The 20,087-nt window shown below is 48.9% G+C and overlaps 3 protein-coding genes across 10 annotated transcripts; 2 read left to right on the top strand and 1 right to left on the bottom strand.

Annotated features, from left to right (window-relative positions):
• The first annotated feature begins 733 nt into the window (after window positions 1-733).
• SRSF2 (serine and arginine rich splicing factor 2) lies at window positions 734-5,198 on the top strand. Of its 8 annotated transcripts, XR_003529521.1 has the most exons (6): window positions 734-1,115; window positions 1,277-1,685; window positions 2,216-2,526; window positions 2,881-2,984; window positions 3,647-3,756; window positions 4,276-5,198. XR_003529521.1 is itself a non-coding variant. In XM_027654343.1 (4 exons), the coding sequence occupies exons 2-3, from the start codon at window positions 1,324-1,326 to the stop codon at window positions 2,517-2,519; spliced, it is 666 nt and encodes a 221-aa protein (XP_027510144.1). In that variant the 5' UTR covers window positions 734-1,115; window positions 1,277-1,323; the 3' UTR covers window positions 2,520-2,526; window positions 2,881-5,198. The 8 variants fall into 8 exon arrangements, 4 of the variants coding, with proteins under 4 accessions (XP_027510144.1, XP_027510142.1, XP_027510145.1 ...); XR_003529519.1 differs by having other exon boundaries at window positions 3,647-5,198; XR_003529520.1 differs by lacking the exon at window positions 2,881-2,984 and having other exon boundaries at window positions 738-1,115.
• Window positions 5,199-5,528: 330 nt separating this feature from the next.
• Window positions 5,529-7,336, bottom strand: METTL23 (methyltransferase like 23). Its single transcript, XM_027654340.1, has 5 exons — window positions 7,079-7,336; window positions 6,873-6,977; window positions 6,560-6,797; window positions 6,148-6,232; window positions 5,529-5,825 (listed from the first exon to the last, which is right to left on the bottom strand). Exons 1-5 carry the CDS (start codon window positions 7,154-7,156, stop codon window positions 5,624-5,626), a joined length of 708 nt encoding a protein of 235 aa, XP_027510141.1. The 5' UTR covers window positions 7,157-7,336; the 3' UTR covers window positions 5,529-5,623.
• A 282-nt stretch (window positions 7,337-7,618) lies between these two features.
• JMJD6 (jumonji domain containing 6, arginine demethylase and lysine hydroxylase) lies at window positions 7,619-16,390 on the top strand. Its single transcript, XM_027654339.1, has 7 exons — window positions 7,619-7,879; window positions 8,626-9,014; window positions 11,846-12,132; window positions 13,455-13,590; window positions 13,708-13,846; window positions 14,487-14,614; window positions 16,188-16,390. Exons 1-7 carry the CDS (start codon window positions 7,751-7,753, stop codon window positions 16,222-16,224), a joined length of 1,245 nt encoding a protein of 414 aa, XP_027510140.1. The 5' UTR covers window positions 7,619-7,750; the 3' UTR covers window positions 16,225-16,390.
• The last annotated feature ends 3,697 nt before the right edge of the window (window positions 16,391-20,087 follow it).

The raw sequence follows: 20,087 nt of genomic DNA, 5'->3' as shown, positions 1-20,087 counted from the left end.
GTTGTGCAATGAGAACTAGGTATTGCAGTTCATACATGGGGTTTGGGCATTTTATTCGGTGCTTGAAGCGACATAGCAACAACTTTTGAGGCAGGGGAACAGCTTTCACAGAATTCCCTGGGCAAAACTCTGGGAACCTGCTTGTCATCCTTACACAAGGGGTGTGCAAGAGTTCTCCTTTGCTCCACTTCCAGGACATGCTGCCACAGCACGAGTTTGCAGAGCAGGCTGGGGTACTGAGGATTTTAATGTTTCCTCGCTCGGCTCCCACAGGCACCGATAAGCTGCGTATCCATCGAGGCACATCCAGAGCTGGAGGGACCGAGGAGGCTTCACCGGGCACCGCTGCTGGCAGGAGGTGAAGAAGAGCCCGCGGAGAGCCCGCACCGGGCCGCTTGGTCCCTCACGGTGGCCAGCGGGGCACAGCGGAGCGGGAGCAGGCAGGGTACGGAGCTCCCATAGCAGCTGTCCCGGGAGAACCGACCTCACAGAGCGCCGGACAACCGCCCTGAACCGACTCCTCTCGTGAAGCCGATCCCCGGCCCGCCGCCGTCCCTCATGACTCTGCCCTCACAACTCTCCCCGTCCGCCATTTTAAACCGTCCCCTCCCGCCCGCGCCACAACCGACTCCCTTCACCATCGCTTTTTTTTTTTTCCCCGCTGCGGCGGTTTCCCACCCCTCTGCCCCCTCACCACACGCGCACACCCCTGCTCTTATTTCCTTTTCTTTTTATTATTGTTTTTCTTACGGTTTTCAACACACATTGTTCAAAAAAAAAAAAAATTCCCCGCCTCCCCCGAGCTCTTCCGGGTCACAGCGGCGCCGTTTTCAGGGCCGCTTTCCAACGCAGGGGCGAATTATTAATTTAGGGGCGGATTCCCCGCGCTCCCCTCGGGACCACCTCGGGGAAAAGGGGTAAAAAGGTGTCTGGGGTCGGGGCGGCGGTGCCGCTGGCGGGGCTCCGCGTTTCCCTTCCGGGGTCCCGCCGGCCATTTTGTGGCGTTAAGCCGCGCGCGCGGGCGGTTCCCCCTCATTTCCTCGCCGCGGCGGACGGGACGGGGCGGCCGCTCCTGGCGCTTCGCTCCGGCCTCGGGCCGCCCCTCGGACCCTGAGGTTGGTGCTGCTCCCTGCGGGCCCCGCGGGCTTTTCCCTATGCGCTGCAGTTCTCCTCGTTTCTGGGCTCTGCCGCGCCGCCGCCTCGGCGCTCGCCCCGCGGCGTGAGGCGCGTCGCCCTCAGGGCCGCGCCGGCTGCTGACCCCCCACATCGCCCTCAGGTTTATTCTCGTCGGCCGCCCCAGCCCCTCAGGGGCTCCAGCTCACCATGAGTTACGGCCGCCCGCCGCCCGACGTAGAGGGCATGACGTCCCTCAAAGTGGACAACCTGACCTACCGCACCTCCCCGGACACCCTGCGGAGGGTCTTCGAGAAGTACGGCCGGGTGGGCGACGTCTACATCCCGCGGGACCGCTACACCAAGGAGAGCCGCGGCTTCGCCTTCGTGCGCTTCCACGACAAGCGGGACGCGGAGGACGCGATGGACGCGATGGACGGGGCGGTGCTGGACGGGCGGGAGCTCCGCGTGCAGATGGCCCGGTACGGCCGCCCGCCCGACTCGCACCACAGCCGCCGCGGGCCGCCGCCCCGCCGGTACAGCAGCAGCGGGTACGGCCGCCGCAGCCGCAGGTGAGCAGCGAACTTACGGCAGTAGACGCGGGGACGAGGCTTAGGTCCTGGCGGGCGTAGCCGGGGCCGCGTGGTTGTGTCTTGGTTGCCTAGAGAGGTGGTGGAGTCTCCCCCATTGGGGATACTCGGGCAGCTGGGTACACGACGTGATCATGTGCTCCGGGATGACCCTGCTTAAGCAGGGAGTGTAGATCAGATTACCCTCTGCGGTCCCTGCCAACCTGACCGGTTCTGTGATTCTGTAGCCTTTTCCCAGTGAGTTTCGCCGCGGGGTTGGGCGGGGGGAGTAGGGCCTTAGTAGCGAAGGCACATATGGTCCCCTCGGAGTGGAAGGTTTTTGCCCTGTAGTAAATTTAGCCCCCGGCCACTCGCTCTGAACAATGGCGCCCTGGTAATGCTCGTTTTCTTGCCCACGTGCGTCCTGTCCCTCCCTCCCTGTCCCGCGGCACTCACTGGATTCTGCGCCGCCCGTGAGCAACTTTTAACGCGTCTTTTTTTTTCTTTTCCTTCCCCTTCCTGGTATGTTTTAGCCCTAGAAGACGCCGTCGCAGCCGATCTAGAAGCAGGAGCCGCTCTAGATCCCGCAGTCGGTCCCGCTACAGCCGATCCAAATCCCGGTCTCGTACACGCTCTCGGTCTCGCTCCACCTCCAAGTCCAGGTCTGCCAGGAGATCCAAGTCAAAGTCCTCGTCTGTCTCCAGATCCCGGTCCAGGTCAAGATCCCGGTCCAGATCTAGAAGCCCTCCCCCTGCTTCAAAGAGGGAATCCAACTCTAGATCCAGATCTAAGAGCCCTCCCAAGTCTCCGGAAGAAGAAGGAGCTGTATCCTCCTAGGAACATGGTAATGTACCTCGGGATCAGCACATGTTGCATGTTACTTTATTAGAGCACTTAGGTGGGGTGTTGGGTAGTTCTTAGAGCATTAATAGCCTGAACCAAGTGAATCCTAACGGGGCACACTGTTAGTTGTTGGTTTTGGTTTTTTTTTTCCTGAGCAGTGCTTTTTGGTTATTGGTTTAGGGAAGTTATTACTGAAGGGTTTTCTACGGAAATATTTTTTTTTTTCTACAGAGAAAATGTTTTATTGCGAGATTAATGCCTTGGTTTTATTAAAATATTGTATGAGACGCAACCTATGATGCAAATGACTATTTCTTACTGTATTTATCCAACATCTGCATTTTCCCCTTTAAAGCTGCGGTCTCCTGTTTGCTAAAAGAATATTGGCCAGTATTGCAGATTTTAACTGATTTGGCTGATCCTCCAGGGACCAGTTTCTGTGGGCGTGTGTTGGAGCAGGTTTGTCTTACACTGTTAAAGATACACTATCCTTTTAGAACGGAAGATGGGTTCAGTGGCCGTTGTACTGACTGGAGGTAATAAGTGTCCTAGAAAAGGGGCAAATTCCTTGGCAACGAGAAAACCACGGAAACTAGTTTTTCCTCAAGTCGACATCTTGGAAGAGGCATCTAAGGATACACCGGGTGGGGAAAGGATAGTGTGTCTTTAACCCTTCAAACTGTTTGGTCCTGTTTTTTAAAAGGAAAGGGCCTAAGCTAGCTCTGGAGTTAGATAATTGTAGCAAAACTAGTCACGTTTTCTGTTTTGAATGCTACTTAAGAGTTTAGTTAAGTCTTTATGAAGAAGTATTAGCTTTGTTAACTTTTATATAGCTTTTAATAATCGATTGTTGAACAGGCTGAATTGAAGTTAATGGTGGCTTGATCTACAGCCTGGTGCTTGTTCTCCTTTGTAACTAAATACTCTGACAGAACCTTACATTTGGCCTCTGAAGTAAAGCGACACAAGGGGGGGGAGGTGGAACACCGTGGAAATTCCTAAAACTTAAAATTAACTTAGGCAAAGCCAGTTGAAACACAACTAGAAGTATCCCTGAAGTCATCCACACCCAAAACAGACAAGGTAGAAACCTGGCTGAACTTTTTTTTCTTCAAACCTAGATGCTTCAGCTAAATGAGAACCCACATAAAGGACGCCTTTGGGGGGAAAAGATCGCTTGAGTCTTCAGCCCATTGGAGAGACCCTGGACGAGCAATCAGCTGTTGAAAAGGTTATTTTGTAACATTTTGTCTAACTTTTTACTTGTTTAAGTTGCGCCTCAAGTGGCAGATTTTACATTTTTATGTGCCATTTTGTTGCTGTTATTCAAATTTCTTGTAATTTAGTGAAGTGAACGACTACCGATTTCATTATTGGCTTGGATATTTGAGGTAAAACTTCATTTTTGTTTATATAGTGCTGACTTCTATTGGAAATTAAAACTGATGGTAACTTGCTGCCTCCAGTTTCATACTGAGGAATCATGCAGCCATTATATGCCGAGTAGCTAACTGTCAGAAAGTATTCTCAATTTTGTTTTCATTCCTTAAATAAAATTCTACAGAACTTCAATTTGAAACTTAACTGTAAATGCTTTTTTTTTTTTTTAAAGATAAACCAACTTTGCATTAAAATAGTATCTTCAAATTCAAAATTGATAGAAATCTTTTCAGGTGACAGTTGATATATGAAAGGATTGTTTTATCAGACTCAATTCTAATCTCTTCTCTTATGTATTTTTGTGCACTAGGCGCAGTTGTGTAGCAGTTGAGTAATGCTGGTTAGCTGTTAAGGTGGCGTGTTGCAGTGCAGAGTGCTTGGCTGTTTCCTGTTGTCTCCTGATTGCTCCTGTGTAACGATGCCTTGTCGTGCAGAAACAAATGGCTGTCCAGTTAATTAAAATGCCTGACAACTGCACTCCCAGTCACCCGGGCCTTGCGTAAAAAATATGGAGCATACAGTGAGCACATCTAGCTGATGATATACACACCTTATTATTTCCAGAATGGTAAAACTTACCAACCTACATATATGAACTTACATATGAGAAATGTAATGTTAAGAACAGAAATGGTTCATTCCTTTGTAAGTACTGATTGGTGTATCTTTTGCTTAAGACATTCTGTACTATACCCACTGTCTCTGTAGTTAATATTAAACATTTTTCTGTGTTAACTTTTCTCAACTTAATGTCTTGGGTCAGCTTATTTTTATCTTGAAAAGATTTCTGCAATTATACTGTCTATGTTTAACTTCTATATAGTAACTGAATTGCATTCTACTGCTTATAAATTTTATCCACCGGGGTTGCTTTTAAATTACTGTGGGCAAACTCAATTAGTATTGTGACTAACCCAATGTTGTGTGGCAAGTGTTGCACACCAGGCTGTGAACACTGACCCAGCCAGGTCCTGGGGTGTTGTGGAAGGTCCACACTGAGCAGTACTAACTGCATTGCTGTGTGCTTGCCCAGGCTGCTGCTTGATGGGGGCTGATCTTACAGTGATGATTTTTCTTGATTTGGTACCAAATGAATTGTTAACTTCAACCATCCTGTGTCAAGGGTTATTGTAATGCCTTGTTAATTTTATGCATGTATGTTAAATGGGAATGGAAACATCTGAACGCTGGCAGTATGGCTTTTGTGGAGGATTAAAAGTACTTTTCTACAAACTGGGGAGTTTGTATGTTCCAGGTTAGCACAGTCTGCACATACTCATTTACAAACAAAGGGGCTGGCTTTTGTGTGTGGATCCCAGGATTCCCAGTCCTGGGAAACTGCTCTTATGGGGCTGGTTTTTAATTTGAAAGAGTGCAGTTACCTTTCCATTGCTGAAGTTGTGGATTTAGGTTGGATCTCATGGATTTCCAGGTTAAGCTGTGTTGTGTAGTGGCTTCACACAATGGAATTGAGTCTCTGAACTATTTCATGGGCTTTGGGGAGGAGCACAAATTTCTCATAAGCCATAGCTGGAAAAAACCAAACAGCTTTATTTTATTAAAACAATGCATATTTTAAGAATTAACTGCTTCCCAGAAATATACACAAGGTTTGCTGTAAACGGGACTTGTTTTCTGCAGATCAGAACAGCTGAGTATCACCTTGTACTGGAACCTGAAGTGGAATAAACTGAAGTGCCCTCTGACTGTGCCAGTGAGATGATCATCATTTCGATCGTGTGCCTTCCTGGGAGAGACGAGCTGGCCAAGTGCTCCTTGTCTGCACCAAAGGAGTGTAGGGGGACGTGGATGCTCCTCAGGTTCCACTTGCAGAGCAGAGCCTCGATAGACCAGTCAGCACTGAGGGGAGGATATACAGCACGTGAAAATGTAACCCAAGGTTACTACTGCTGCAGTAACTAACAGGCTGTCCCCAAACTTCAGTACAGCACAGATGGGTTTGGAAGAGTTTTTTAGGCAACAGCAATCTGAGGATTCTTGGATTACTTTCAGGTTTGGCTGCTTTTGCCTGCTACCCCCAGGATTTACTGGGCTAATAGCAGCCTCACGCACAGTAAGGAGCTTTTCTGAGTCAGAGCAGTGGTGCCTCTGAGAAGTTAACACTCGTCAAAAGCTGAGACAGGAATTAAGGTTTGAGTCCTAAATATGGAAAAGGTTTTACCTTCGGACTTGATAAGTAGTCCAGAACTGAGCATGTGGATTCTTCTCCAGCAAGAAGTAAATTGTAGTTAAAATATCTTCAAAGTCTGTGCAGTTTGGGGAGATAAAGCAGTCTGGGTTAGTCTCTGGATTCCAGGTATAGAGAAATCTGTCTGGTTCTCTGAATGGGAATTAAAAATTTAAACAAGCAGATTACATCTGTATGGGAGAACTGAGATACAGGGTCTGAAGCACTTAGTTATTACTCCATTTTCTATTCCCCCTTGGTTGTATTTCTGACAGTTCAGAACTAGAATAACAAGGTCAGTAGCACAGTGTCACCTGATCCCTCCACAGTGTTCCCAGCATTACTTGGCCACCACCTCCTCGCTGCTTGTCACAAACCAAAGATACCTGAGAGAGCATTAACATACCTTTGGGGTCAAAAAAGACATCTGAGCCTAAAATAACGTCTACAGGAGCAAGAGAGAGCAGCTCTGGCGAGACGCGGCCCCAGGTGAGCCCGATGACGGGCACGTGTGGCAGGCGGTTGCTGAGGCAGCTGCGGCGGCAGCTCTGCAGGCAGCGGGGCAGCTCCTCGCTGTCCGACAGGGTCACCTGCGCGCCGCACCGGGCGGCCACCACGCCCGGCAGGCTCACACCGGCTCCGATCTGCAACCACAGCGCGTCCGTGGGGTCGGGCCCGCGGGCACCCGCGAGGTGTCAGGGGTGCGGGCAGGGCCGTACCTCCAGCACTCGCCTGCCGGGCAGGCTCCGCCGCTGCGCCCACACGTACTGCGCCAGGACCACGGCGCTGGGCCACGCGTACAGCCCGTACTGAGAATCCAGCACCTGCAACACACGGGGCGGGGCGCTGGGCCGGTGTTCCCGGGGATCCCCGCTACTCCCGGGGATCCCCGGCATTCCCGGCGTGCCCCGGCTGTCCCCGGTACCTCGGGCACACGCACGGCCAGCGCCGCCGGACCCTCCTCGAAGCGGTACCGCCGCGCGCGCCGCCGCGGCTCCGCCATGGAACCAATGGCGGGCGGACACGTGAGGGCGCCGGGCCGCGCAGGCCAATCGGCGCCTCCCTTCGCCGTGACGTCACGCGGAGCGCCGCTGCGGGCGCCGATGGCGGCGCCTGCCCCAGGCACCGCTGGCACACTGGGTCGCGCCTGCTCGCGCCGCCGCCCCGCCGGGGCGCTGCGGGCGCCTCCGCGGGCTGGAGCCGGAAGAGCGGAGGAAGCCGAGTGATCGCAGCCGGCTCGCCGCTGTCAGCAGAGCAGCAAGCGCGGAGCGCGGGCCCGCCGCGGGACGGAGAGCGGTGGTGGCGGGGGATCCCTGGGGCCGCCAAGGGCGCCCGCGCTCCCTCCGCGCTGCCCTCCCTCAACATGGCGGCGCGGGGGCGCCGCTTCCCCGGCCCCGGCCAATCAACGCCGGGGAGTAGCGGAAACCGCGGCACAACCAGCCAATGGGAGCGCGGCGGGGGCGGGGCCGCGGTCACAGCGGCGGCACCGGGTGAAATTTCTGGAAGGTGCGGCCGGAACGGGGCTGGCACCGGGATCGGGATCCGGGGAAGGTGACGGCGGGCGGTGACGGCCCCCAGCACCGCCGCCGCCGCCGTCATGAACCACAAGAGCAAGAAGCGGATCCGCGAGGCGAAGCGCAGCGCCCGCCCGGAGCTGAAGGACTCGCTGGACTGGACCCGCCACAACTACTGCGAGACCTTCCCCCTGAGCCCCGCCGCCTGCAAGGTCTGAGGGGAGAGAGAGCGGTGGGAATGGGGTGGGGGAGAACAGGGAGGGGGGTACGACTGGAGGAGTCCTGAAGGGAACGGAAGGCGCCTAAAGAGACTTGGGGGGGGGACACGAGCGAGGGAATTTGAGGGAGTCCTGAGAGGAATAAGGAGGTCCTAAGGGAACGGGAAGGGGAAATGACCCTCTTGAGGGGGCACTGGGTGGCCCGAGAAGAACGAGGGTCAGAGGGGAAGGGTGCGGAAGGGGGGATGAAGGGATTGGAGTTGCCTGAAGGGGGAGTCTGAAGGGAAGGGGCCCTTTCCCGAGGCCGGGGTTGCCCCAGAGCTGGCGGGGCTCTCCGCTGTGAGGGAGAGGTTCGGGAGGGGGAGGACAAGCAGCACCCACGTTTTTTCCTCCCTCCACGTGGCGAGGGGTGCGGGCCCGCCGGGGTGGGATGGGCACCCATGTAATTCCCTGGAGTCCTCCCTTGTGTCCTCAGGGGGTGGAATGCGGCAGTGGATGTGTCAGCCGAAAGGGCAGCGTGGCCTCGATGGGGAGCAGCGCCAAAGGCTTCAGGCTGCCCGTGTCACTGGTGTGTGCGGGGAGCGGGCCAGGAGGAACAGGGCTGCAGCCTCGGGGAGCTTAAAATAACACGTAGGCAGCTCCGTCCCCTCGCGGTGTGTGAAGCTCCCCCACTGGGAAGCGCGGTCCTAGAACGTCAGCCTGCCCTGATATCTGTTCTGCTTCCCTCCCCGGTCTCACAGGATAACGTGGAGAGGGCAGATGCGCTCCAGCTGACGGTGGAGGAGTTTGTTGAGCGCTATGAAAAGCCTTACAAGCCCGTGGTGTTGCTGAACGCCCAGGTGGGCTGGTCTGCCCAGGAGAAGTGGACGCTGGAGCGGCTGAAACGCAAATACAGGAACCAGAAGTTCAAGTGTGGGGAGGACAATGACGGTTACTCTGTGAAGATGAAGATGAAGTACTACATAGAGTACATGGAAACCACACGTGATGACAGCCCCCTGTACATCTTTGACAGCAGTTATGGGGAGCACCCCAAGCGCAGGAAACTCCTGGAGGACTACAAAGTACCCAAATTCTTCACGGATGATCTCTTTCAGTATGCAGGGGAGAAACGGCGGCCACCCTACAGGTACAGTGCAGGGACAGCAAGACAAAAAGGGGTATTTCTCACCTCCATGGCTATTCCTGAATAGCTGTGATTGTCTCACATTAAAAAAACCAAAAACCTACAGCTTTAATTTGTCTCTTAAAATAAGAGTGTACATCTGGAATTCAGAGGAAGAGAAGATTTGTGTGTAACAAATTCTTGTTCTCCCACCAGAGCTGCTACAAGTTTATGGTGTTTTTTCCTTTTTGTTTACATCACTTCTTAGATTTTTTTAAAATTTACATAGTTACTGAAAGATATGAAGATTGATTTCTTGCTCTGTGTGCCTTCTGGCTCTCAAATTTTAAGTACCTCAGGACTGGCTCCTGGGTTTTGCACCAGTGGCTTATGTACAGTGTGGAATTCTGTTTAATTATGAGTCAGTCCTTTTAAGGTAAAGATCTTAAACTAGATTAGGATCTAGTGTAGGACTAGTTCTTAGCCTTTCCTTCAGATGATTTTGAGAGAGAACAATATTTTACATCCATGTAGTCTTTTCAACTCTATTTTTTCTTCAGATTGGAAAAGGATTGAAACAACTCTCATGAATTCAAATGCAACAACCTTGTATTTTCACTGTTAGATATAAAAGCCATTTCTCTCTATGTTGATGCAACACTTCATAGCAGTATGAGCATGAGCTGAACCCTCCCAAGTAATTAAAGTCTTTACAGCAACATTATGATTGTCAGACAATGCCTTTTGCCCTCTGAGTGACACAAGGCTCTGATGTGGTTTATTTAAATAAAACAGAACAAGTCATGAATCATCTACTTCCCTCTGCACTCTCTCACTTGTCTGTAGTCCACTTGTGATTTTGCAGGAGTGAAGCAGGAGCTTAATTCCATTCAAGATCACTGAAATGGGTGTTTTTACAGTGTTGTAGCAGATGCTTTTTATAAAGCTCTTCTAAGAACGTACTACTGTGATTGAACACAAAAGCACAGCAGCCTGTAGTAGAAACTGAACACACAGAACTGGGAATCATTTATCCAAGTTACAGGTAAACAATCTAATCTGGTTGTGATTCATTTATATTGGTGTCTCTCTCCCCCACACCCTCCCCACCTACATGCACATGCTGAGCCTCTTTGTGATCTTGGTATCCACATTTCTTGTACTTTGTTCAGGAAAATGTGGGTTTGTTTCAGGCTGTTAGTGTTTTTTTTGAGAGATTAGTGGTGCACAAGAGCACACTGATGCCTCCTAAAATTAGAGGGTTCATCTGGGTACAGAAATGGATGAAGAGTGTCCAGGACTTTCAGAGCATAATTGAAAATCTGACAGGAAATGGTACAAATCATATGATGAGGATATGACCTGTACAGGTTGGGCTCTGAATTGAGAGGTGTGTTAGTGTGTAGACCTTAAAGTAAGAATTGGTGCTGTTCAGAGCATTTTTATTGATGTTGTTCCTCTCTAAGATAAAGACAGTAATTTTTGGAAGCCATTGGCTAAAGCAGCTCTTTTAGTTTGGGGAGAAGGGTTGGGGTTTGCTTTCAGATTGAATTTAGGAGACAAGAAGTTTTTAACTGTAAATTTGATGTCTTGTGGCAAATTGGGTTTTGTTCATTGTAAGTTAATTGCCTGGAGGAAGATGCTGGTAAATGACACTGTTGCTAAATAAGGGTTTTAAAACCTGCATGTGTAGATTCAGGTTATTGTCAGAAAAATGGTATTGAGCAGTGCATCTGTCTGTGCCAGTCAGATCTCCATGAGTTTAATGTTTTCTGTCTTCTTAGTGAAAACCTTGACTGTTCTACTTGTGGTTTAACCAGCTTTCCAAGGCTAATATGAATCTGAAGAGTGAACTGACAATAGAAATTATGAACACCTGCTTATTTACAGCTCCTTTGTGAAGAAGGAAGAAAGCAGCTTGATAATCAAACTTACAGTCCTACAATTGGTGCTGGCAAATGATACTCGACAACCAGCTTGATTTACACCTGCACTGGAAAGGGGACATGGAGAACTTGCTGAATTCCAGTATTTTCTGAACCTCTGCACTCTTGTTGCTGGGCATCACCTGCCTGTCAGCCACACCATGGAGGGATCTTGCTGTTGCTCTAATTTCTCTACTCTCTGCTACCAATCAAGCATTTATTGCCATTTTTCCCTCTCGATGCCTGGTGTTAAGTCACCTCACACTGTTTTTTCTAGAGCAGATCTTACTGCTCCGTTAAGGGGAAATGAGCAGCTGAAGGTGCTGCTGCAGTTGAACAGATAGAATAAAGTCCTCTTTTGTAGAAGTAAACCTTAAAAGTGGGAAATGGGAATATACACCACAAATCCTGAATGATCACTGAGGAACAAACTCCACGTAGTCAAATGTTGGAATGAAAAGCCTGTTGTGACCAGAAGGCACAGAAAGAGGCCAGGGTTGCGTAACTTGTTCTGTTCCTTGTGTTGCCTTTTGTTTGTTCCTCATTGTTCTGCAGTTCTGGATCTGCTTGAGCAGCAAATTTTAGAAAACTGTAGGAGAATCCCCCTGCCTAGATCCTAACACAGGCTGTTGTGACCTAACAGCATTCATTTAACCTTGAAATCACTATATGTGGTACTGAAGAAATGTTTAAACCAAAATGCAGCTATGAAATATAAAAAGTTATCTTCACTTTCTTATCCTGCAGTCATTCATGTTGGTTTTTAAGTTAAACTCCCGTTGTATCTTCTTGCTGTAGCGTGAATCTAACAAAATCAGGAATGTAAAGGAAAGAATTGTAACTGTTTTGATTTCTAACTGTCCAATGTGAAGGAAGGGAGCTACCTGCTTGCTCTGTGACTAAAGGACTTTTTTTTTTATTCCCATGCAGATGGTTTGTGATGGGCCCACCTCGATCTGGAACGGGAATTCACATCGATCCCTTGGGAACTAGTGCGTGGAATGCCTTAGTGCAGGGACATAAGCGTTGGTGCCTGTTCCCAACCAGCACTCCCAGAGAGCTGATCAAAGTGACTCGAGAAGAGGGAGGGAACCAGCAGGATGAGGCAATCACTTGGTTCAACGTCATCTATCCTCGGACACAGCTTCCCACCTGGCCCCCCGAATTCAAACCCCTGGAAGTCTTACAGAAACCAGGCGAGACAGTCTTTGTGCCAGGTGTGTACAAATCTCTCCTGCAGGGAAATCCGGGGGAGAAAAGCGTATTTTTAATATATTCATGTGTTACAGAGGTGAAGAGAGCGTTTCAGCTTTTTTATACAGCCCATCTCTTACAAATAAACTCTCCTGAGCTCTTTCAAAAGGGATACATAGTGCAATGCTTGTTTTGAGGCTATCCAGTTATTTTTGGAATGTCCCAAAATGTGTATGACCTGTGGCATGGGATTGCATGTGGTACAGATGACAAAACAAGTGGGACTTGAGTGGCAGCATCACAGGAATGTGATCCTGTACTAAATTGCAGTAACAGGAAACTGTCTGGGCATAAAATAAGGAGTATTTGAGTACTAATAACTGTTAGACAAGTTTGAGTTCATATACACTGTAGCAAATTCATGACTGAATTTTGTAGCCTGGTTAGTTTGACTGCATGTGAATTTTTCTTAGCTGTGGGAAATGAACTACTTAAAGGCACTGACACCTTCCACCCACCCTCTCTGTGGTTATGTTTCATCTTGCATTTGAAATCAAAAGCTAAAGAAAGCTCTGCTAAAGATGCCCTTCTCTTTGAGTGGCTGCCCACTGTGTGCCCATTGTAGCTGGGGGGTGAGGTGGTGGTGGATGAAGACGTGAGTTCAGTGCCAAACTCTAAGCTCTGAATCTTGCATCATTTTGGTGCAGCACAGCCCTTAACTTCTGTCCACATTGCTTGTCTGTAACATACAGCTGACTTCATGTGTGAGGAGTGCCTTGTGATTGTCTTGGCACTTATTAGTGACTCCTCAGTGTACCTTCTGTTAAGAGTTTGTAGCTGTCGGGTTCCATTAAACTGTTCCCTTAGTCTTTTATGAGGCTATAAGTGGGTTGTAACAACTTCACTGTCTATTTTTATCTTGTGTGGGGAAACGATTTTGCATCTATTTTTAAATGAAAGGTTAGTCTGTAGTCATAAGAACCTTACAAAATCAGCGTGGAAAGTGCTCTCCAGCTGCACAGAAAGGGCCTCTGTGCTGTGTGGGTTACAATGGCTCCTGCTGTTAAATAAACCATCAGTAGCCAGTGTGTTGCTGTCAGGTCAGATCTTTTTGTGAGCTGGGTAATTTGTTCAGAGTGTGGAGCAGCATTCTGTAACAAAACCTGTTAAGCACTGGAGTGAGAGCTGAAATTAGCCTGAGGAAAGATGATGTGGTGGCAAACTTGCCTGGGTGGGGGAAAATAATGTCCAGTTTCTACCTGCACTATGGGAAAAGTGTTCTTGGCTGTTCTTGAACTTGCTCTCTGCCATGTAGCCAGCAGTGGTCATTGGTGTTGTGTTTTAGGTGGCTGGTGGCATGTTGTTCTCAACCTTGACACGACTATTGCCATCACACAAAACTTTGCCAGCTGTACCAACTTCCCCGTGGTGTGGCACAAGACGGTGAGAGGGAGACCCAAACTGTCACGGAAGTGGTACAGGTGAGAGGTTTAGTGGATTTCTTTCCACGTTCTCTATTTAAAACAAAACCTAAAAATACTCATTTACACGCAGTGTTACAGTTCAAAGGCTAACCCTGAAATTTCAACTGTGTTTAGGATCCTAAAGCAGGAACATCCTGACTTGGCAGCCTTGGCTGATTCAGTTGACCTGCAGGAATCTACTGGTATTGCTTCCGACAGTTCGAGTGATTCTTCCAGTTCCTCAAGTTCCAGCTCCTCAGACTCTGATTCAGAGGTAATGCTTTTTACTGCAATAAGTGATCCATATTCTGAAATTATATTGTTTTTTCCATACCTGATCATGTGTCCTGATCCTAATTTTCCTGTCTTATGGAAGAAATTAATGGAAAGCACCTAAACAAATCTACATTGTGGAGGAGTGTGTGGTCTTAGCAGGTTCTGTTTGCTGAAGCCTCTCTGTATTGCTAAATGGATTTGGTTTGTTTGATCTGTGTCTATGTTATATATGAATCTGTCACTCATTTAGCTAAGCCACGCTTTGTAAAATGGCTGCAAAGTGAATGTTCTAAAAATGGGGAGGAGGAACAGGATCCAAAACAGATCAGTTATGACAGGGGACTCTTCTAGGCACCTAAATCCATCAGGAGCCTCTGAGTCTGCTCTTGGAAGATGAGATCCTTCAAGGATCCAAAAGGAACACATTCACATTGTCTTGCCCCAGTCAGCTTTAGTCAGTGATGAAATCTAGGAAAATTCCTGATTTTTAAGCGCTTAATTTGAAATTTGTTTCACGTGTCTCTAACCTCAAATAGCACGTTCTTTGAACGTGGATTATTCGGGGTTGCTGAGGCAGCTCTGACGGTGAATTCCACAGCACAAATTCTGAATTCTGGTTTCATCTTTCCACCCTTCAGTGTGACTCTGGCTCCGAGACAGAGGGGATGATGCACCGGAGGAAAAAGCGGAGGACGTGCAGCATGATGGGGAACGGGGACACAACCTCCCAGGACGACTGTGTGAGCAAAGAGCGCAGCTCCTCCAGGTGACCCGATGGCATCTGTTGTTTTTAAACAAGCACAAGACAGAGGCAGAGCTGGCAGACTTCAGATAGGTGATTCCTCAGGACAGAGGGATGGAGAGAGCAAGGGATTCCTTACAGGACATAAAGCAGTTGGCCAGTGGTGATATCTTCCCTCCACGAGTTATTTTAATTGCTCCAAATGGAAAGCTAATATTCTTGATATTTTTTAAAACTAGGGGGTTTATTTAATAAACAGTTTATTTCTTTTCCTAGTTGTCTGTTTTAATAGAGGTAAGGATTTGATTTTATTTTTGCTTAGTGGTCTGAGAGGTGGAATGTTTTAACTGTGCTCTTCAGAGAGCACAAATGAATAGTGAACAGTTAAAGATGAGGAATGGTCAGGCAGGAGTCAGGTTTCCCTGCCTTGTTCAAACAGAAAACCTTCAAGTAGTTGTACGGTTTTTCTTATTGTTGCCTTGATTATTTCAATTTGATCCACTGTTTTATCTCTTAAAGGCAAAACTCATCCAAAATCCCAAATGTCTGTGTTTATATTTCAAATTAATAAATAAATGACAAGCAAGTTTCAGTCAGTCTGGAAGGAGGGAACATTAATATTGCAGAACCAAGAATAGATGTGCTTAGGGTAAAGTTGCTGAGGAAGGCAGTTCTCTGGACTTGCCAGGTTAAAAACAGTGGGACACTGGGAATCTAGGGGTATGCTGCAGAGGGGAACTTAGACATTCTCTGCTGAATGAAGCATTTTTCTCATGTAGCAGAGGCTTGCCAAAATTCTTAAGCAAATTCCTTGTGGCTTGGTTGCTGGGCTGGCTGCCTGCCTGCAGTGGGGTGCTGGCTAGTTCCTGAGCTGTTGGATGCTGCAGGTTTGGCATGGATGCAAGTGCTGTGGTGACTTACTGTGTGGCCTGCTAAAGGTGGTGTGCAGCAGTAATTTACCTGAGGAATCCCATATTCCCAGCATTATGCCTGAATTCCCAGTGCAGGGTACTGCCTGAAGTCCTGTGTGCTCCTGTACTGCTCTCTTAACTGAATACAATTGAATTACAAGTACAGAGCATCATTAAACGTTGGGGAGAACTGTACTGACTGCTTGTTTTGCCCTGGAGGTTTTCACAATTTGTTTGTTACGACATTGTCAAATCCCATTTCAGCAGCCAGTGTGACTCCAGGCAGGGAACAAGCAGCAGGAGGGAACAAACCTTGCTGCAGACCCTGGCTTAGAAAAAAACCCTGTAAAAACGCAGATCTGTTCTTCTGAAAACACTGTGCATTTTTATATTGTTTGCAGTTCAAATTTTAAACTGAATACCTTAAATATTAAAAATTAGCACCTTGTCTAGAACGTTTGCTTTCTGGGTTTCACTGTTCTACCTCCTGTGTGTTGACTGTGAGGGTGGGTGGGTGTTCTGTTCCAGCTGATGGATTAGTTGGTAGAAACACTTCCAAACATGAAACCTTACCCTGCTTGTACAATTCTGGAGGAAGAAATAAGCCTGAAATTAATCTGCATGCTGCAATCTCGTGCCCTGATATGAGGGGAATGCTCAAAGGCAGTTGTACCTTTTTTTGACAGGATTAGGGAATCTTGTGGAGGCCGCAGCTACCCCTGAGAGATAACACCACCCGATCGAAGCTCCGTTAGCAGCCAGCCAGCTCTGTTCTACCCCCTCCTGCTTCTGTTTCTCACAGTCCTTACGTTCTTGTCACTCTTCCTCGATCCAGACATCTGTCTTCGTTATGTGCTGTCCAAGGTTGGCTCCTGAGTAGCTTGTAGGGGAATGCCCCACCACGTCCTTGTGCAATGCTTTGTCCCCCCTGCGCCCCGGGTGAGTGCACTGTAACCCAGCTGTGGGTAAGGACACGCTGAGTATTTAATGGGTCACGTAACTGGCAAGGAAGACAACGGTCAGTTTTTAAAGAACTGTTTTTAAAACCAGCAGGTAAATAAAAACCTGCCTTGCTTTGACACTGTCATATGTTTACATGTTGTCCTGTACACTTGAGGAAAGGAACACCAGCCCTGTTGGCCTAATGGGAACGTCCGGAGGATCTTGCACCGGAATTTCGGGAAGAAGGAGAAAGAAATTAGCTTCTGCAAGAACTGAGCTGTGGAAAATGGGTCTTTGGATCTTATCCTACTGCAGGAGAACGTTGCTGTCGGGGCTGGTGCTTCTGACTGCGGGTCACATAAAATCACGGAATATGCTGAGTTGGAAGGGACCCATCAGGATCATCGAGTCCAACTCCTGGCCCGGCGCAGGACACCCCAAGAGTCACACCATGTGCCTGAGAGCCTTGTCCAAACGCTTCTTGAACACAGACAGGCTTGGTTCTGTGACCACTTCCCTGGGGAGCCTGTTCCAGTGCTCAACCACCCTCTGGGTGAAAAACCTGGTTGTGATATCCAACCTAAACCTCCCCTGACTCAGCTCCAGCTGTTTCCTCGAACCCTGTCACTGGTCACAAGAGTGAAGAGATCGGTGCCTGACTCTCTGCTGCCCCTCCAGAGGATGCTGAAGACCCCAGTGAGGTCTCCCCTCAGTCTCCCCCAGGCTGAACAAACCAAGTGACCTCAGCTGCTTCTCATAAGGCTTCTCCTCCAGTCCCTTCACCATCCTCATGGCCCTCCTTTGGATGCTCTCTAACAGCTTAACGTCTTTTTTCTATTGTGTCCCCCCAAACTGCCCCAGTGTTGCAGGTGAGGCCGCCCCAGGGCAGAGCAAAGCAGGACAATCCCCTCCCTGGCCCAGCCAGTGATGCTGGGCCTGATGCCCCCAGGACAGGGTTGGCCCTCCTGGCTGCCAGGGCACTGCTGAGTCATGGCCAGCTGGCCACCCACCAGGACCCCCAGGGCCGTTTCCCAGCACTGCTTTCCAGCCTCTCATTCCCCAGTCTATACACACAGCCAGGGTTGCCCTGTCCCAGGTGCAGAATCCAGCACTTCCCCTTGCTGGACTTCCCACGGTTGGTGATTGCCCAGCCCTCCAATTTGTCAAAGTCTGGTGTCATCAGCAAACTTGCTCAGTATTCTTTTGAGTCCTGTGTCCAGGTCATTAATAAAGATGCTGAAGAACACTGGGCTGAGAATGGAGCCCTGTGGAACCCCAGTAGTGACTGATGCCAGCCTGATGTCACCCCAGTCACTGTCCCCCTCTGTGCCCAACCATGAGCCAGTTGCTCACCCATCCTGTAACACGGTTATCCAGCTGTGGGCTGGACAGTTTGTCTGGAAGGATCCTGGCAGAGACGGTCTCAAAAGCTTTGCTGAAGTCCAAAAAGACTCCCATCTACATGCTTCCCTTGATCAGCTAGGTGGGTTACCCTGTCGTACAAGGAAATCAGTTCCAACAAACAGGACTTTCCTCTCCTGAAGCCCTGCTGGCTGTGACCAATGACTGTGTTGTCTTTCAGGTGTTTTTCAATACCTTCCAGAATAATCTTCTCCATAACTTTACCAGGCACTGAAGTGAGACTGACAGGCCTATAGTTTCTGGGGTCTGCCTTCTTGCCCTTCTAGAAAATTGGGACAACATTCACCAGCTTCCAGTCAGCTGAGACCTCTCCAGATTCCAAAGGCTGCTCAAAAATCGTCGAGAAAGGTTTTGTGATGACATCAGCAGTTCCTTGAGGAATCCCATCAGACCCCATAGATTTGTAGGGATCCAGCTGGAGCAGCAGATCCCATACAATTTCAGGGTCAGCTGGGAGTTGATCATTCTCACAGTCATGGTCCTCCAGCTCAGGACACTGAGACCCCCTTGGTCCATCATCTGTGTTGAAGACAGAGGCAAAGAAAGTGTTAAACACCTCTGCCTTGTCCATGTCCCTGTTTGGGAGGGGACAACCCCCATCCTGGAAGGGCTGATATTATTTCTCCACTGCCTTTTGCCATTAATGTATTTGAAAAAACTTTTTATTGCCCCCCACATTTCCTGCAGCCTCAAACCCAGTTGAGCTTTGGCCACACGAATTTTCTCCCTTCAGTGACAAGCAGCATCTCTGTTCTTCCCATGTCACCTGACCTTGCTTCCACTGGGCACACGCCTTCCTTTTTCATGTTACTTCCAAGAGCAGATCCCTGTTCAGCCAAGGAATGGAGGGTGGTGTGAATGCTCCCAGCACTGAAGCAGAGGTGACCACCAACCTGAAGCATCTTTTGTGGTCTTAATCTACGTGCTCCACGCACACACCTGAGGTGCAACACCTTAACCAGCACCTGGCCATTTACTTTTGCTCTGTGTCTGTTATGATGACAGGTAACAAAGCTGCACTAGCACCTCGTGACAGGAAACCCAGAGCAGGAGAATCCTGGAGTTTCTGGCACAACAAAAACTGGGGGAAAAGTCAGCATTTGCCAGTAATTACCATCCTTCGGGTGCAGGTGTAATATTTAGCACAAGGCAACTGCTGGCAAAGTCTGACTCTTACTTACATGATCACAGCAGTTGCTGGGCTTTAAATACCCAGCAGTTCTGGGGCCGTGGGCAGTTCACATCCCTAAATGGCTTTTCTTTGAGGTTGTGGGTTCAGATGTTTCTGAAACTTGCAGTGCCAATTTTAAAGGACTGGGAGGGGGATGTATTGTTGTTTTATGCTTTTCGAAAATGCAGTGTGTTGCTTCATTCTATGTAGGTGCATTTGTATTATGCCTGGTAAAGCTCTCGTCCCCAAGGGATCTGTTGGAGCTGCTGGTTTGGTTTTTTAGCAGGCATGTCTGTCTGGCTCCAGGTGTGCTGCAAGGAAATCTGAACAGCACAGGCAGAAACTGTCTTGAGCTGGGTGCTCTTCCAGGGGTGCTCTCCTGAGCCCTAGGAGGTGGTTATAGGATCTCACTTTACTGGGAAAGGAAACTTGACAGCAGAAGTGCCATGTGTGTTATAAACATGTAATAATGCCTAGGCACTGATTAAAGAGCAGATTGGCAACCTCAGCTGTGACTTTCTTACACATGTTGGGTCTGATGGAACTTGGAGCAATGCTTGTCTGGGTTTTCTGATCTTTTTTAACCTTGTCTTTTCCTATTTAAACACTCCCTCCCTTCTTGGAGACCAGGCCATATCCTGTCGTACAAGGGAATCCTAAATATGTTTGTCAGGATCTCTGTTTTTGACTCTTCTGTGCCAGTCAGTTTGTGCAGGAGCAGCGTGGTGGCAGGGAAATGGTGAGAGGGAAGTTTTTGTGGTACAGTTGAGCTGTCCAGATTCCCAAATTTTTTGTGATGACCAGGCATAAGCGAGCACCGCTCTGTACACTGTGCAGATTGTTCCACAAAATTACTTCATTTAAAAAAAAAACCCAAACAATTTCTCAAACTCCTGGTATTTCTGGCCAAGGTAAACCAGCCTGGGAGTCTGCACAATCTGTGTGTCTTCTCAGAGCAGGCTGCAGCTGCTGCCTTTTTGGAAGAATGTGGGGCCTGGAGAGGCAAAGGCTCACAAGGATCAGCTCTGCCACGGCAAGGGGAGCCATTGGA

The sequence above is a fragment of the Corapipo altera genome, unplaced genomic scaffold (genome assembly GCF_003945725.1).
Source record: "Corapipo altera isolate COAL_440 unplaced genomic scaffold, ASM394572v1 343, whole genome shotgun sequence".
In the NCBI taxonomy this organism is placed as follows: domain Eukaryota; kingdom Metazoa; phylum Chordata; class Aves; order Passeriformes; family Pipridae; genus Corapipo; species Corapipo altera.
This window is presented reverse-complemented; position numbering and strand designations above follow the sequence as displayed.